This window comes from Strigops habroptila, chromosome 11 (assembly GCF_004027225.2).
Source record: "Strigops habroptila isolate Jane chromosome 11, bStrHab1.2.pri, whole genome shotgun sequence".
NCBI lineage: Eukaryota > Metazoa > Chordata > Aves > Psittaciformes > Psittacidae > Strigops > Strigops habroptila.
In genome coordinates this window covers 3,622,326-3,637,224 of record NC_046360.1, presented here as the reverse complement: position 1 = coordinate 3,637,224, position 14,899 = coordinate 3,622,326, and the positions used below count along the sequence as shown (strand labels likewise).

General features: G+C 40.9%; 1 protein-coding gene across 9 annotated transcripts in view; it reads right to left on the bottom strand.

Moving 5' to 3' along the window:
• The window catches only part of DNAH10 (dynein axonemal heavy chain 10), a 54,830-nt gene that overhangs the window by 7,804 nt on the left and 32,127 nt on the right, over positions 1–14,899 (bottom strand). For 7 of the 9 annotated variants that reach the window (XM_030502506.1, XM_030502509.1, XM_030502511.1 and 4 more), the window contains 18 exons: positions 13,977–14,144; positions 13,487–13,675; positions 12,674–12,845; positions 11,538–11,741; positions 10,681–10,761; positions 10,078–10,275; positions 9,281–9,442; positions 8,551–8,725; positions 7,521–7,702; positions 6,613–6,749; positions 5,514–5,731; positions 4,907–5,128; positions 4,152–4,299; positions 3,264–3,543; positions 2,715–2,944; positions 1,770–2,043; positions 1,256–1,360; positions 600–754 (listed from right to left, as the gene is read on the bottom strand). In XM_030502506.1, the coding sequence (XP_030358366.1) occupies positions 600–754; positions 1,256–1,360; positions 1,770–2,043; positions 2,715–2,944; positions 3,264–3,543; positions 4,152–4,299; positions 4,907–5,128; positions 5,514–5,731; positions 6,613–6,749; positions 7,521–7,702; positions 8,551–8,725; positions 9,281–9,442; positions 10,078–10,275; positions 10,681–10,761; positions 11,538–11,741; positions 12,674–12,845; positions 13,487–13,675; positions 13,977–14,144 (3,300 nt within the window). Of the gene's footprint in view, positions 1–599; positions 755–786; positions 869–1,255; positions 1,361–1,769; positions 2,044–2,714; positions 2,945–3,263; positions 3,544–4,151; positions 4,300–4,906; positions 5,129–5,513; positions 5,732–6,612; positions 6,750–7,520; positions 7,703–8,550; positions 8,726–9,280; positions 9,443–10,077; positions 10,276–10,680; positions 10,762–11,537; positions 11,742–12,673; positions 12,846–13,486; positions 13,676–13,976; positions 14,145–14,899 lie in introns of those variants that run through there. The other 2 variants (XR_003993900.1, XR_003993901.1) reach the window with 2 other exon arrangements.

The following is a 14,899-nucleotide window of genomic DNA, read 5'->3' as shown; positions in this document are numbered from 1 at the left end:
TGAAGTGAATATAAAAAGCATTAAGTGAATATAAACTTTTTCAGCATTAAGTATTCAAGCCCAGAAACACATTTGTACTTCCCCTTTATGTCAAGATACAAAAAAGAGTATCTAAAGCAAAAAATATTAACAGGTTGCTCACAGAAAGACTTCCTGTAAAGCAAGAAGACATGGAATGAAACTAAAGGCAGAACAAAGGCAAGTCTGTGTTTGTAACCAGCCTATAGAACTCACTGCTACAAGATCAAAGTACTCTCTTGCAGTACAAAAATGAGTGAAATGTTGACTGTTGAAATCAACAGCAAAAATTCCACTGACTTCAATAGGACAAATAACTAAGGCATTTGACTGGAAAATAAAACACCTACAGTACACCAGGGAAGACTTTTTGGGTTTGTTTCTGAAATAATAAGGGCCTTAATACTTCTGGAAATAAGCCAATCACTAACTGAGGTCAAGAAAAAAAGCAAGGCCTTAACAGAAAGAGCCAGTGGTGACATGCCTCCTGCCGAGTGCAACGGCACATTGCATCAGCCTTGAACATTTAATACCAGAAGAAAAACAAGGAGAGAGAACAGGATTGCAAAAAAAGCACGTACATTTTTCCATACATCTGCATTGTCTTCCACATCATCTGGAAGAGATTCAAATTTCTCAGGAAATAGTTCAGACAAGCGCATTAGGTCTTCCCAGCCTTGATCTGGAAGCCAAGCGTACGGCTTCTTTCGTTCACTCTTCTCCAGGGAAACATTGCCTGGGCACATTCAGAAACCAGAGTGAATGCCCATGTCATAAATTCTCCAATGCATGACCATACATACAGTCCCACTGCACAGAGGAGCCAACCGGGAATTTGTTTCTGGAAGCACTGTAAGGTTAAACCGATCTGCTGAAGAAAGGATGGCATCGTACGAGTGCTGGCAAAAGCCAGAGTTTTATCTCTGTGGACATTTTTATACATAGTCAGAAAATAACTAAAGATTATAATCTCAGGTAACATCCTAATAATTAGCTCATGTGAGATTTGTCAACATGTGCAGAGAAAGATGAGCCTCTTTGCTGTGTAACAAAGTGAACAAAATATAAGTAGCAGAATCCACCATTTGTGTCAACCAAATGGTTTCAGCTGTCCTCAGTGGTTTCTCTACATGCTAACTCTCACAGCACATCATATCTACTCAAAAATCTACCTTTAGACGATCTTTTAGCTGTTGCTACATACAGATCTATATTTATATATAAATATTGACTTTACCTTTCAAAAAGAACTCAAATTCCTCTTGTGGAACTCTGCCATCAGCTTGTTCTATCTTGACAGTCATATTAAAGGAAAACAGTAACTTGTGCCTCTCAAACAAGCCTATGTTAAAAGGACAAGATTTTCAAAAATCAGATGCTAAAACTTGTGGAACTGGAGCAATCTTCAAATGCACATCCTGCATCTGGTCACCCCACAAAGATCTGGGTGATCAAACATGGGACTTTGGATCAGGATCTCAGAGTCAAAACAGCATCTGTGAGCTACACCCAGCGATGTAAGATCCATAGCTGCAATTTACTGTTTGAAACTGTATTAAGAAAAACACTGCTTTACAAGTTACATTGGCAATATGCAAACAGTAAATAGCAGGGAGAAAAGTGTTAAACTGAGAACTGAACATTAGTGAATTCTCTGGTAATTTGCCTATTTAATGTAAATCATCTGAAGAGATGGCTTTTAACAAGCATTTTCACAGCACATTATCAGCCCATCACTAAATTATACTAACCTGTGCAGACATAGTTATAGGTGTTGAAAGTCAGTGTATCCATGATGCTTTTTAACCTCTTTGGGAGAATAGGACTGGGCATGGATTTCCGAAGAGAGAATCCAAAAACCTCCAAGAAGGAGGCCAGTGAGTACTGATACATTATGTTGACAAGTGCCATTTCGGACAAAACAGAGAATAAAATGGCCCCTCTCCTGGCAGCTGGTCTGTAGCCATCACGAAGACGATCAATATCCACCGCTGTTGTCTCAGCCAGACTCAGTTTTTCAATCACCTGGCCATACATTGATTTTATGCACATGGAATTACTGCACTGATGTATATTATATCACAACAAGCACAGCTATTCAGTGCCTGCCTCTCTCTGTTGCCTATAGAGGGAAGCTGGGCAGGTAACCCAAAAGAAGCAGCATGAATTGTGAAAATGAAAAGTTAGATAAAGTTAATCCCACCCTGCATATTTAAATAAAGGCAAATATTTCCACATAATCAAGGAAATAGTGTGGGAAGGGCCCTCTGGGGTTCTTTAGTTCAAACCTCCACCCAAAGTTGGGCTATGACCACCACTAGATCAAGTCAGCTGTGGCTTTGCCCAGCTACAGCCTGAAAACCTCCAAGAATGGAGGTTCTACATCCTCTGAGTAACAAACACCACCTTAATTTTTCATTTCAGATCTGATACAAGACAAAAGGTCTTTCAGAGCTGAAAGAAATATATCATATGCTCTTTGCTTTAGAAACATCTATTACTTTGGTCCTGATCAGGACCTTTCCTGCTTTGGTTTGGTTCTTTGTCAGTACTGAAAATGCAACATACTCACGAGAAAACTCTCAATTTCCTTTCAAACTAATTCCTAGCTTCAAGGGTGAAAGATGGAGCACAATCAAAAAGGAAAGACAGTGCTCTATTAGAAGATATCCTTTCAAAAAGCCTAGCGCTGGTACCTCAGTAGCTTTGGTTTTCGTCTCTTCCAGGGTTTGCACTAAATCCAAGTTGTCCAACATGTTTCCTGTGGAAGATGTCAGCTCCCGAAGGAGAGAGTCTTCCAGAACTTTTAGCAAGTTTTTGTTGTCACTTGTCTCCTGGATGAGCTGTTCTCTCTGTTCTTCCAATTCCTTTCTTTCAAAACCCATAATGACGCTGAGCAACTGATCCTCTAGACCCTTCAGTGTAACTGCAGACACAACACACACACAGAAGAGCTTTCACCTCGATCACCTCATAAAACTACAGCAATTCCACAGAGTGATTTGGTTAATAACTCTGTATCTTAATTCTACCAAAGCATCCTAACCTGACTGGTGCAAGAAGAAATATTTGGCTCAGGTTCAGATCAGAAGAGTGAGAAGGATTTTCTATTAAACCAGATGCTAAGTATAAAGGAGACTATCAATTCTTTAGAGTTTCATTGCTGTTTCAGACAACCACCCAGGCCCTAAATTTGCACTACAGCATCATCACTGCTTCGTTACTGCATACACACTTTTGCTTACCTGTATAATTGATAACCATAGCTTTGCCAAACACGGAGGGAGAATACTTTGGGTTTGATAATTTGGTGTTCAGGTAGAATCTAAAACTACTGTCATAGTCAACTTCTTTGTCACCCAGGACAACGAATGTTCGCCCCTGTACAACTTTGATATTCTTCTCTAAGACATTGTCTATCACAGGATCAATGTATTCATCAACACCATGCAACAAGAAAGGGTGCCCATACTTTATGGCCAGTTCTAGTTGTTTAAGAAAATCTGGGTCATTAAAGGAAGCCATCTGCAAGAGAATAATGGGAAGATATGAAAAGAGAACTGATAATTTGATGAACATTACTATTTTAACGAGAGTTGCCAGCACTAATGAAGTTTGCTCTTTGTTGCTGTTTGTCTTTCCTTTTACAGATGATACAAACTGCACTGGTACCACACAGTAGAGGTGCTTTTTTTTTCCTGATTAGTCAAGAATCACAGAATCCTAGAATGGTTTGGGTTGGAAAGGACCTTAAGATCATCTAGTTCCAACCCCCCTGCCATGGGCAGGAAAAGAATTTCCAGTTGGAGGACTATTCTCCAAAGTTCCAGCTGTGCCTCTGCCTGTGTTAACTGTCCTACATGAAAACTCCATCCTGGAGCTGAGATAAAACAAAATTTCCACCAGGCTTTTGGTTGTACTATTTCTGCATGTAGTAAGGCTAACCAAGATCCCAAACAAACCATCCATCCCACAGAATTGAAGGTCATGTGAACAGTGATGTTCACTATCTATTTTAGAGACACAACAGTCAGCACATTTGTCAGTACACAATCAGTTCCCCATTCAAGGTGACAGTTATTTATGCAGCTTTTAAAACAACCAGGAGAGGCAACATGATTATTTATCTTTACCCTCAGGTTATTTTTTTCTTCTTTCTTCTTAATCCAATGCAATGCCTGCTGTTGTGGGTCAATACAGAGTGGGAAGCGGCTTGCGTATGTAGTCAGGATGCCATTCTGGACAGAGAGCTCATCTGGAGGCAATCCCTGGGAAACCCATCTGGGAATGAAAGGGATCAAACATCGGGCTGGGATGAATGGATGAATTTGATGGCAGAGAAGCATGTTTCATTTGTTAGTAAAATTATGCAATTAATTGAGCACACTATTAGACACACAAGGAAACATATAGTGTATGTGATCGTGAGACCACTGTCAAAGCTCAGATTGACTCATCTTAGTCATTTGTAACAACATTACTCAAAACTCTGTTGCATTTGGCGAGTAATCCTGGAGTAGTTGAAATGTGGGCTATTTGGGCATGGGTTTAATTCGAAATTCATTGAAGTCAATCAAAAGACTCCTGTTGGGCTGTGGGAACACATATTATAGATAACTCCTTAAAAATCTCCTAAAAGGGTTTATATGTGTCCAAGTTCAGTGAATGTCCTTGGAGTGCAAAGTACAACAGTTTGTTATAACAAATAGCTTCCATTAAACAGAAGAAAAATGATTTGTCTCCTTGCCATCTTTGAGATATGAATGTAAAAGGGGCTCTCTCTGTGCACCTCCACCCACAATGCCAACTCTGTGCTACAGATTCAGAGCCAGATTCCCACTTGACAATTTCACATGCAGTGGCCACTGGGTTTCTTGTCGGGACATACCTGCTAACCTCCACCTCATTAGTCAGGAGGCTTTCTAACTTAAATGGTTGGCTGAGAGGAATCTCTCGTGAGCGAATATCTTCTTGCCACACTTGATACATCATTTCATTACGAAAATCCCAGCTGAACGCTCCTTCGTAGCTCAGAAAGGCAGCACAGAGGAGACAGTCTCCAAGCAACTTCACTTTACGTATTTCATACTCTTCATATTCCTTTTTCCACCTGAATTATAAGGGAATCCTGCATCAGTCTGTACCTGGGAGATGGGGTTTATGTGCAGAACTTGCAGCTGCTGCTTCTTTAGATGTAGGTTGAGACAGACCCCCAAATTTACAATCAATTGTACTCTCACTGTTATGATGGCCACAGATACTGAATTGATCTGAATCTTCTTCCTTTTAATCTGAATTCATCTTTTTCTTCCACGCCAAACATTGTTATTATTTTTCAAGAGCTAATTGAGTTTAGCTTAGAACAGGTATTAGCTCTTCTCAGAAATAAACATCACAGGAAATGACATTTCCAAAAATGTCTCAGTCTGAGTCAGTTTTATCCCTGGCATATGACCCTCTGATGTCAAAATGTTCCTCTCTGAATCTAGACTTACCTCTCGTTCTCAGATCCCAAGCCAGAGATGAGCTTGCCAGCAGCATATAATCTTCTCTGCATAATCTCTGCTTCTTCTTGTAACTGTTGCTTTTCGGTTATTGCCGCTTGATATTTGTCCCCCAAAGCTTTAAGTTCCTCCTGAATTCTAGCCAACTCTGCCTTTATCCTTTCCAGCTCCCGCTTACTTAAGAAATAGTTCCGTTCTAGCCTAGCCACCTACATCACATGAGGAAGGAAGCATAAGAGTATCAGAGGAAAGAAGGGCTTTGGAGAGAAGTCTGAAGTTCTCACCTTTCTTTTGCCTATTTCATATATTTCAAAGTGTCCTGGTAGTAAACAGTGTAAGCCAAAATAACTGGCACTGTCTCTCACTCACCTCTCCCCATCACAAACGTATACATCATGGTCTGATACTACAGTTCCAAAGCAGCTAAATTTCCTAGAGTTTTGTACCCACAAGGTATATTAAAGCATGTGACAGTCCTGTTGACATTGGAGGTCAGTGGGACTGTCATTCTGTGACAAAATGGGACGTTTGTCTGTTTAATAACAGTATTAAGGCCTCAAAAAATAGTCAGACTCATCATCTAGTGAATATACTTTCTCAGTAGTCAGTTGTATATAATAACCTTTTCTTTCAGAAAGTTTCCCACCATCATCTGTTGGACATCAGATTTCCTTTGGCAATACAGCCAACTTCCCAGTCATTCTAAAAAATGTTAATCAAAAAGTCTGTGCTTAAGGGACATGGATGTTTTGTACTCCTGAGCTCTGCTCTGTCCAAGTGCCATGTGTTTTCAAGTCTATTTTCAATAACTGTGTTTTTCTAAGCACATTAAATTATGAAATTCCAATTGAACATGTTCTTCCCTCCTCCTTCAAGCACTGGCATGGATGGGAAACCATGTCCCAGCATGATGACACAACAAACACAGCAATTTATAACTGAGTACCTGCCCCACTCCTACTGCAAGAGCTCTCCTAAACACCTCTTTTTAAGCACTTCAAAGAGAAGAAAAGGGCAGTCTAAGAAATCGTATTACTTTTCTCATGAGGATATGCTTCATCCTCTGAGTTTTAATCCACACACACTTTACCTTTTCTCTCTTTGGCTTGACTTCTTTAACTACATCACAGTAGCTCATCACAGCATCAACAAACTTTAACATCCCCAGTCCTGCTCTGCTAACTTGTTCCATGTCATTGAAGGTAGTATTAAGACTCTTTAACACACCTAAAACCACAAAAATATTGCAAGTGAGTTGAATTATAGTGTAGAAATCCTCAGAGAATCCACTTTCCCTACCAGTGATATCAAGCAATGCTGTAACAGACAATAAGAAATATTTGTTAGAATATTAAAGAGACTCTGACTTCAAGATGAAGCTACAAGGCTGTGGCAGTACAGGCACAGTACTGCTAGTGATTGCTCAAGTTCTTTCTCCATGAAGGGAGTGCATCCAGGAGTTGTTCAGCATGTCTGAGGATCATGGGGTTACTTCTCTGCAGCAGTCAGATGCAGTTTTGTTCAAAGAGCTAAATGTCCCTCTTTATAAAACTACTCTGGATTACATGTGAGCATGTGAGCTTGTGAGCATGTGCAAAGTTTGGCCCATAAGCTTTAGATAGAGCTTATCTTCTTTCCACTCTGCATTTATCACATTTTAACTGCCACCACATAGATGAGGTCCTAATTCTACTAAGTCACTAAAAGCAGACAGCAGGCTTGCTCAGCTATCCTGTTTGTTTCTTGCCTGCTGTAAACCAGAGTGTGTCAAACCCAAGCGGAGGTATAAACTGGATGTAACCACAACAGGAGGTCTCTGAACTCTGAAAATTCCAGCCATCCCAACAGTGCAACACCCGCGGCACCACAGACAGCGCTGTCTCTTTGCACAAAGTGAATCCCACCCTCCTAAACAACACTGGAAGGATTGCCACTGACATGGCTAATCACATTAACAAGATCCAATGTTCATTCCAAACCTACAGATCAGTAGTTTACCTCGGACGGCTTTCACTTGACTCTGTGTAATTCCATCAAAACCTATCTCCATCAGGGATCGCAGGAAATTTGCCTCAGACATCATTCCTTTGGCTGTCTTCCAGTTTAATTCTTTGTAACCTCTTATTATAAGAACACATTCCAAAACGGCCTGCACCTGGACAGGGGGTTTTGCAAAGGATCTAGGAAACAGAGGAAAGAGACAGTGGAAGAGAAAAAGGAGACAAAGCATCTGATGCCAGACATGGGTACTTCCAGTTAAGAGAGTCGTTGCAATACAAGAGCTATACGTAAGATAACCTACACAAAGTGAAAAAGATAACCCAGGCCAAACAAGAAATTATTAATGAGTCAAAAGCTCAGAACAGATTCCTGTATTCAGACAATTTGATCAATGAAATTCCAAAGGATTTCAACAGTGGAAGGCCTAAAATCCTGAGCCATTATATTCTTCCCTACTGTGGTGAAGCAGCTGTCCACTGGGAGAAGCAGCACAGGAAGAATCCAGAGCTCTACAGGAGAAATAAAACTAAACAAGTGTGGCAGGGAAGGGAGAGCCGTTGCTATTTCAGGGAGAGCCAGCAACTGGACGTGCTTTTACATCTATCCCTAAATACCAGATGTATTATAAAAACTCAGGGAGAAGTTAATTCAGCACAGAAATACATTTTCATGCAATCAAAGCATCCCTGAAAAGTAACTGGTATTTGTTCCTATTCACACAGAATAAACAGAGGAGGAATGAAGGGGTTTGGCAGCCACTGCTCAGGCAAAAGCCATAGCAGTTTCTAGTGCCTCAGACACAGGCTAGAGAAATATGGGGAAGACATCAAAGGACTGGAAGAACAGGCTTGAGGGGAAGTCCTGGACTAGGAATCAGGGCATTATGTTGTGACCTCAGCACCCGGACAACTGATGTCCTGACCTTCATATGCAGGTGACAAAGGTGAGGCAAAGGCTCAGACCCTGCAAACAAGGGTCTCTCAGTGATTTCCAAGAACTTATGCTACTGTACATCCAAATGAGTCACCTGATCTCAGTAACATCAGACTTGTCGAGCTTCTGAAGCTCCAGCTTGGCAGCATCTAAAATAGGTATGACTTCAGCCAAAGCTGACTCAGCAGCCGCCTTCTCCACAGCAATAATCTTGTTCTGTTCCTCCATCTCCACAGCTTTCTCTTCAGCCTGTTTTTTCTTCTCCTCAGCTAGGAATTGTAAAGGCAGGACCATAAATGGATTATTCAGATACATATACAGAACATATACTAATATACTAATATAGATTTGCTCTTGGCTGAAAATCAGGAATCGCCATCAACTCAGTACCTTTTTGTGCTAGCTTGCCAATGTTTACAGTTCCATGATGGGGTCAGGAACACAACATACATGATCTCTTTTTCTCCCATCCTCCCCTCTGTTTTTCCTTTAATAGTAATTTTCTGAATCAGAAGGTCCCTTTTTTGCTAATGCCTCTTTCCCATGTTATACCCTACACCTTGGAAAGGGAAGGGAAGGCAAACATAGTACTGAGTTGTGTCAAGTCCTGTAGAGCAAATATATAGCAAAGATGGCAATCTGAGCAAGACAGGGGACCTACTCTTCTAGCATGGCAGGAGATCAGCACAGATAGAACAGGAGTGTTACCTCTAGAAGCAGCTGGAGCTCACAGAGGGTTTTTCAGCCCAACCCAGCCCAACCCAACCCAGACTATGTGAGTCTTGCTTAGCCTTGGAAAACTGCAGTAGTTGTAAACCACCTACCTACTTCTGTGTTTTCTGATATCTCTCGTAACAAAGCCTCACAAGCAGCTGATTTTTCTGCGAGCACAATCTCTTGCTCAGCAAGTTTCCGGTTCAGCTCAACCAGCTGTACACTCGCTTCCTCCAGTTTAATTAAGCCCCCATCCAGCCGTTTACAATGTGCTAGGTAGGAAAAAAGGAAAAACTTAGAGTGATTTGTTGATTATATACTACCACACAGCAATAGACAAGGAAAATATGCTTAAAGGTGCACTCTGCAGCAAGGCAAACCTTGGTTATGAAAGGAAAATGACTCTTAGAGATTTTTTCTTTCCTAAGCCTCCCACACAAGATGTTGTTAATGTCTCTTAAGCTACCACACAGTGGCCCTGTGCCACAAGTCACTTTCCATATTACACTGTTCATGTTTTATCCTCTTCACATATTTCAGTGCCCACTGAAGTATGAATAAGAATTGCTGCTTGAGGAAGAATGTCAAACCTTGAGGTAGGCTGAGCTGGTATTAGATTTAATGAGACTCCTCCCCAAGCAGAGGATTGTTTGGTTTGGAGATTCTGGCTCAGGTTCATGCATACAAGAATTTGAGGAGAACCCACCATTTGACAGAGGCTGAACATTCACATGTGGCCAGGATAATGGTCCAACGTCAAAGCCAGATGCCAGCACAGCATTTGAGATAGTACTGAGAAAACAATTTTTGCATAATGTGGGTCGTATGTGTGGTTCTCACCACAATTTTTCTTCTTAAAATATTTCCATCATTTACTAAAAAGCAGAAAACATCTACATAACCTTACCTGAAATGAATTCGTTTTTCTCCTCCAGCAATTTTGCATAAGTATTGATAAAATCAAGGTAATTCTTTGGTGTGACATGGTTTGTACGTCTCAGTTTCTGCAGAAACCTCTTGCTGAAAGCCTCTACAGATTCATGCACCATGACCATGTGCTCAATCACTGCCTTGGAGCTCTCTGATGGGATGCGTGAGCTATTGCCTACAATTGGGCAAATAAATAACAAATTTCAAAGGTTAGTTTGGTGTTTAGTTTGGGTTTTTTTTAAGAGTATGCCAATTATCATCTTTCTTATGTACAACTAAGCCAGGCACAAAAAAAGTCTGCTTTTAGGGGCAAAAAGCAAGATCACAGCAGAGTCAGAAGTAAACCTGGGCTTCCTGGTAGGCCACAGTGTCTACAGTGTTGGGAACTTGAAGGTTAGCAAGTAAGAAACTTCAACCCAAAAGCGCTTTTTGCCTGGGATTTTGCATGTAGCAAATGAGAATCAGGGTAATAACAGGCACAATGGGAAATTAAATCACGAAATCTGCAATAACTGCAAAGAATCTCTTTCTTAAGGCTATCCAAAGGGTTAATGGGTTAAAATACTGACATTTTACATACCAACAAAGGATTGTGCAACTGCATACAAGGCCTGCGGGGGCCAGGGCAAGAACCAGTCAATACCAGTGTTGTTGACAAGGCCTTAAAATAAAAGGATAGTGTTATGTGAAAAATTCCTTTGTAAAACTGGACTCTAATAGGCAGTCCCATGCTTAGCTTTATTCTCATCAAGAATCTAAAGGATCTATCTTATTTGATTCCTGCTTAGCAAGAAAATTTACCACAAAGTCAATACTTTTATTTTGATAGTAAACAACCAACTTTTCACCTGTGTCCTGCCAACCCCATCATACCATTCTTTAGGCTGTACCATCCTAGAGGATGCAGTCAAGAGCTGCAACAAGGTATTTTAATGGATTCCCACCCGTACCCATCTTTCATGTGTCTTCAGTTTCCCAGGCCTCCTTTCAGCCACTTGCTGAAGTGCACCTCAGGTGGCTCAGGTGGTTTTGCTCTCAGTGGGTATTCCTCTCACCATACCCTTTTCTTGGCTTTAGATAATGTTTCTCTTCCCAGCATCCTAGCTTCATAACGATTTAATGCCACACATTCTTCTGTAAACTGCAGAAGAAAAGCTGCAGACATAGGCTGTATATTTCCAGTTCAGGCAGGAGGACCAATTGATTTCAGCTGTTCAGCTGGAAAATGAACTGATCTGGTAAATGCTAATCAATAATACTCACTGATGTGTGGTAATTAACTGGAAAAAACAATCAGGTGCTGCTAATCCTTATTCATGGAACCTGCTCTGCTTAGCTTTAGCTGCCAGACATCTCTGAGTGTCCAGTAAAGATTTGCTCTTGCCTGCAAACCTGAGTTTCATAGGGAAGGGACTAAGCAGTGTGTACAATTCATACCTGGGAAATTCCTGCACCATGTTCTCAGACTTTCCCCAACTGGGGACATTCCCAGGACAATGTGAAGGTTGTTTGCACATTTGTTTACAAAATATTGCCAGATACTCTCTTTAGCTGGGCTCACGCCAGCTTTAGCAGCTTCACCTCCAATCTGATTTAGTATGCTGTCTTTTTCATCATCTGGAAAAAGGGCTGGCACCATTCCTGTAACATAAGGACAGGAGAATGCTTGTGAGAACAACCAGTAAGAGAAAACCATATGGCTGGGGATAGGGCAGATGAGAAACCAGAGTCACAAATTTTAAACCTAGCTCTGCAAAAATGATTCTGGTAGTTTGAATGAACCTATTAATTGCTCTAGGATTCTCCCCCTCCCTTAAGCTCCCATGGAAAATAGTGAGATAGTATTTAGGATTAGGCAAGGCAATTCAGAGGAATAATTCATTCATTTATGTTTGGGCTTCAGCAACATACGCAAACTGTCACAAGAACATAAAGTGCTTTTAACTCCCCAAAGAAACCACCAGTTCACATTTTCATTCTATCATGTGGCAAATATTGTGTAAGTTACTTAATGACAGACGTAAGCAAGCCAGGAACAGGAAAAACTAGTCCAAGGAAAGGGATGAGATTTAACACATCTGTTTTCAAATCAGACTCTGTAGGAACTTCTATAGAGGGGGTGGTCACACAGTGCCAGCTGCTGCTCATTTTCAGCTGCTGCATACAATAAAAGGTACCAAACTACATTTTAGGACATATATATAAGCAGTTGCTACAGTTCAGGTGAAAGCTATTCAAAAGCCAATGGGACAAAAGGTGGGTTTGTGGCCAACTGCAGCTGAAGCTATAGCTCAGTCTTAGAAGAAATTTGACTCCTGAAACATCATGATCAGCACGAATTAACCCTATAGCCTTCCCAGAATTAACCCTATAGCCTTCCCACATATTAACGACTGTAAGAAGATGCCCAAAAGCCATTATGAAGGCTAAGATCACTTCAGGTAGTACTGAAGAGTGAAACTAAAGCAGCAGAGGACACAGGGTGAAACAGTAATAGCTGGATCAAGAGTACATTTGAGATTATGAGTCACAAGTAGACACTGATGGAGAGTAATTGAGGCTGCCTGAGTCACCTGAAGTTAACATGTTGTTGATGAGTTCCAGGAAACTCTCCTCTGCTACATGGCCATCTGTGAACAAGAAGACCATGGGCTTGTTCTCAAGACCCAGCTTCTGGTACAGACTTTTCAAATCTTCTCGGAAATTACTTTCTCCGTATCCTCGACTCAAGACGATCTCAAACACCTACGGATGCAATATCTACTGAGAAGACACGGCTGGACCCAAGACATGATGCTAACTGAATTTCAATTAGACTGGATCAAGGGTTGGGTTTTGCCCCTATCACCAGTAAATGTATAAGTATCAGGAAAATTATGCAGTATGTTATTTATAAAATGACATTTGTACATCTCTGCAGGATTGCATTTTCAAAATTGCTTTGTGTTCAGACTCCTTTTTTGTTCTTCCCTTTCAAGCCTCTGTAAGATACTGAAAGTACCTCTGAGAGAGGAACATTTCCTATCTGAAATATTACAGCATCAATCACAACAAGGTTCCTCAAGCAGCACTGGAGTGCTGCTGTAATACAGATAAGTAGCAAAAGCAGTAGTTAGGGACTATTAGTTGTTCAGCATCAAACCCATCCTTGTTTTCTGTCCCCAGTGCCAACACCCACATTCAGGCACTGACAGCTTCCTGCCCAGATCACCCACACTCATCAGTTTAGACCTCCTGGCAACCATCTCACCCTGTTTTTTCTCCAAAGGGAAGAGATGCCAGCCTGGTCTTATCTTGATTGACTTCCTTCCTCCCAGCCAATTTAATCTTGATCACAGTATTGCTTTCCTTGTCTTCTTTCACTGCAGACATGCAGGGTCACTAACCTCACATCCAGCTGTATAGGCAGCCAGTCTTGTTAGAGACTGCTTTCCTGAGCCTCCCACTCCTATGAGCAGGGCATGGCCCTGATCCATCCGCATGATGCGATGAACGTGGATTAAATGCTCCAAAGCATCATCAAAAAGCACCAGATTCATTTGAACATTAACTTCATTATATTCCTCCAAAATCTCCTGCAGAGAAAGGTGGACAGAATGTTACTAGGAGACCAATGAACCAATAACATTAATAAAACAACAACCCATTTAGCAGAATTATTCCCTTCCCTTTCCTCAGGGAAAATAAACTATTGGAAAACACTGCTGACTCTGTAGCTGATCTTCAATTTTCATTACTGCAGACCCCAAATGGGTAACATAAAATACTATGTGCACACAGAAAGAGAACAGGTTTCCTACAGCTTGGGTCAGGCTCCTGCCCATTCCTCAGGCACAGAGACAGAATGAGGTGCAGTTCCAAGCTGGTGCACGCTACCTGAAAGAGAGCTTTTGCTGCATCATAGTCTTGGATATCTTCATAAATACGAGGTTCTCCTTCATTCAGGGCCATTCTGAAATCTCCAAAAAGAATAGGATCCCTCATGGCCTGCTCCAAGGCATCGTTGAAATTCTCTTCAATCAGGTTTTTTATATGACCTTGTACCTTCAAGGATATGAAATGAGTCAGGCAACATGACAAAGCAGATGACTCTGAAGCCAGTAACACCTGAAGGTGATAATGGAGATTCTTGCCCAAATACTGATTTCAAGGGGATTCTTATGCCACTAGAAGATCCCAAACCCACAGCCTCCTATTGTGTTCTATGTATGATTTCTAAAATTATCTAATAGGCAGTTCAAGAACCATTCATGCCAATAGTCTGCAGAAGTTTAAGACAGAAAAAGAGAAGCCTGTTAAAAAACCCCAACTTTTCATATATTGGTGTAAAAATTATATTAATAAATCTTCCTTCTCAACATTCATAGATGTCTCATCACCAAGATTTCTCACAAATCTTGTAAGTTTGAATAAATGTACAAATACAGAAAAGTTGCAACATATTCTGAGTTGTGAGAATTGAGCTGGAAATGTATCTCTGTTCATTAGAGAAGAAAGTGTTAAGCAGAAAAATCTGCAGCCATCCTCATCTACCTCTTTTCATCTAAGGAACTTTTGAAGCAACTTGCTTCCATATAAGTAAACTTTACCCCAAATCCTCCCCTAATTCTCAAGGTATAAAACTGGCATCAACCTCTCTTGTGTTTTAAGACACAATTCAGAGTATTTTCCAGTTTGCATAACAGCCAAAACTGAACCCATTGTTTAAGGACTCAGCTCTTATTCCTCTTTTTCCTACTTGATTGTATAGTCACGTTCTGATATAACCTTCCTAAAGCAAAATACCAACCTGAAGTGAT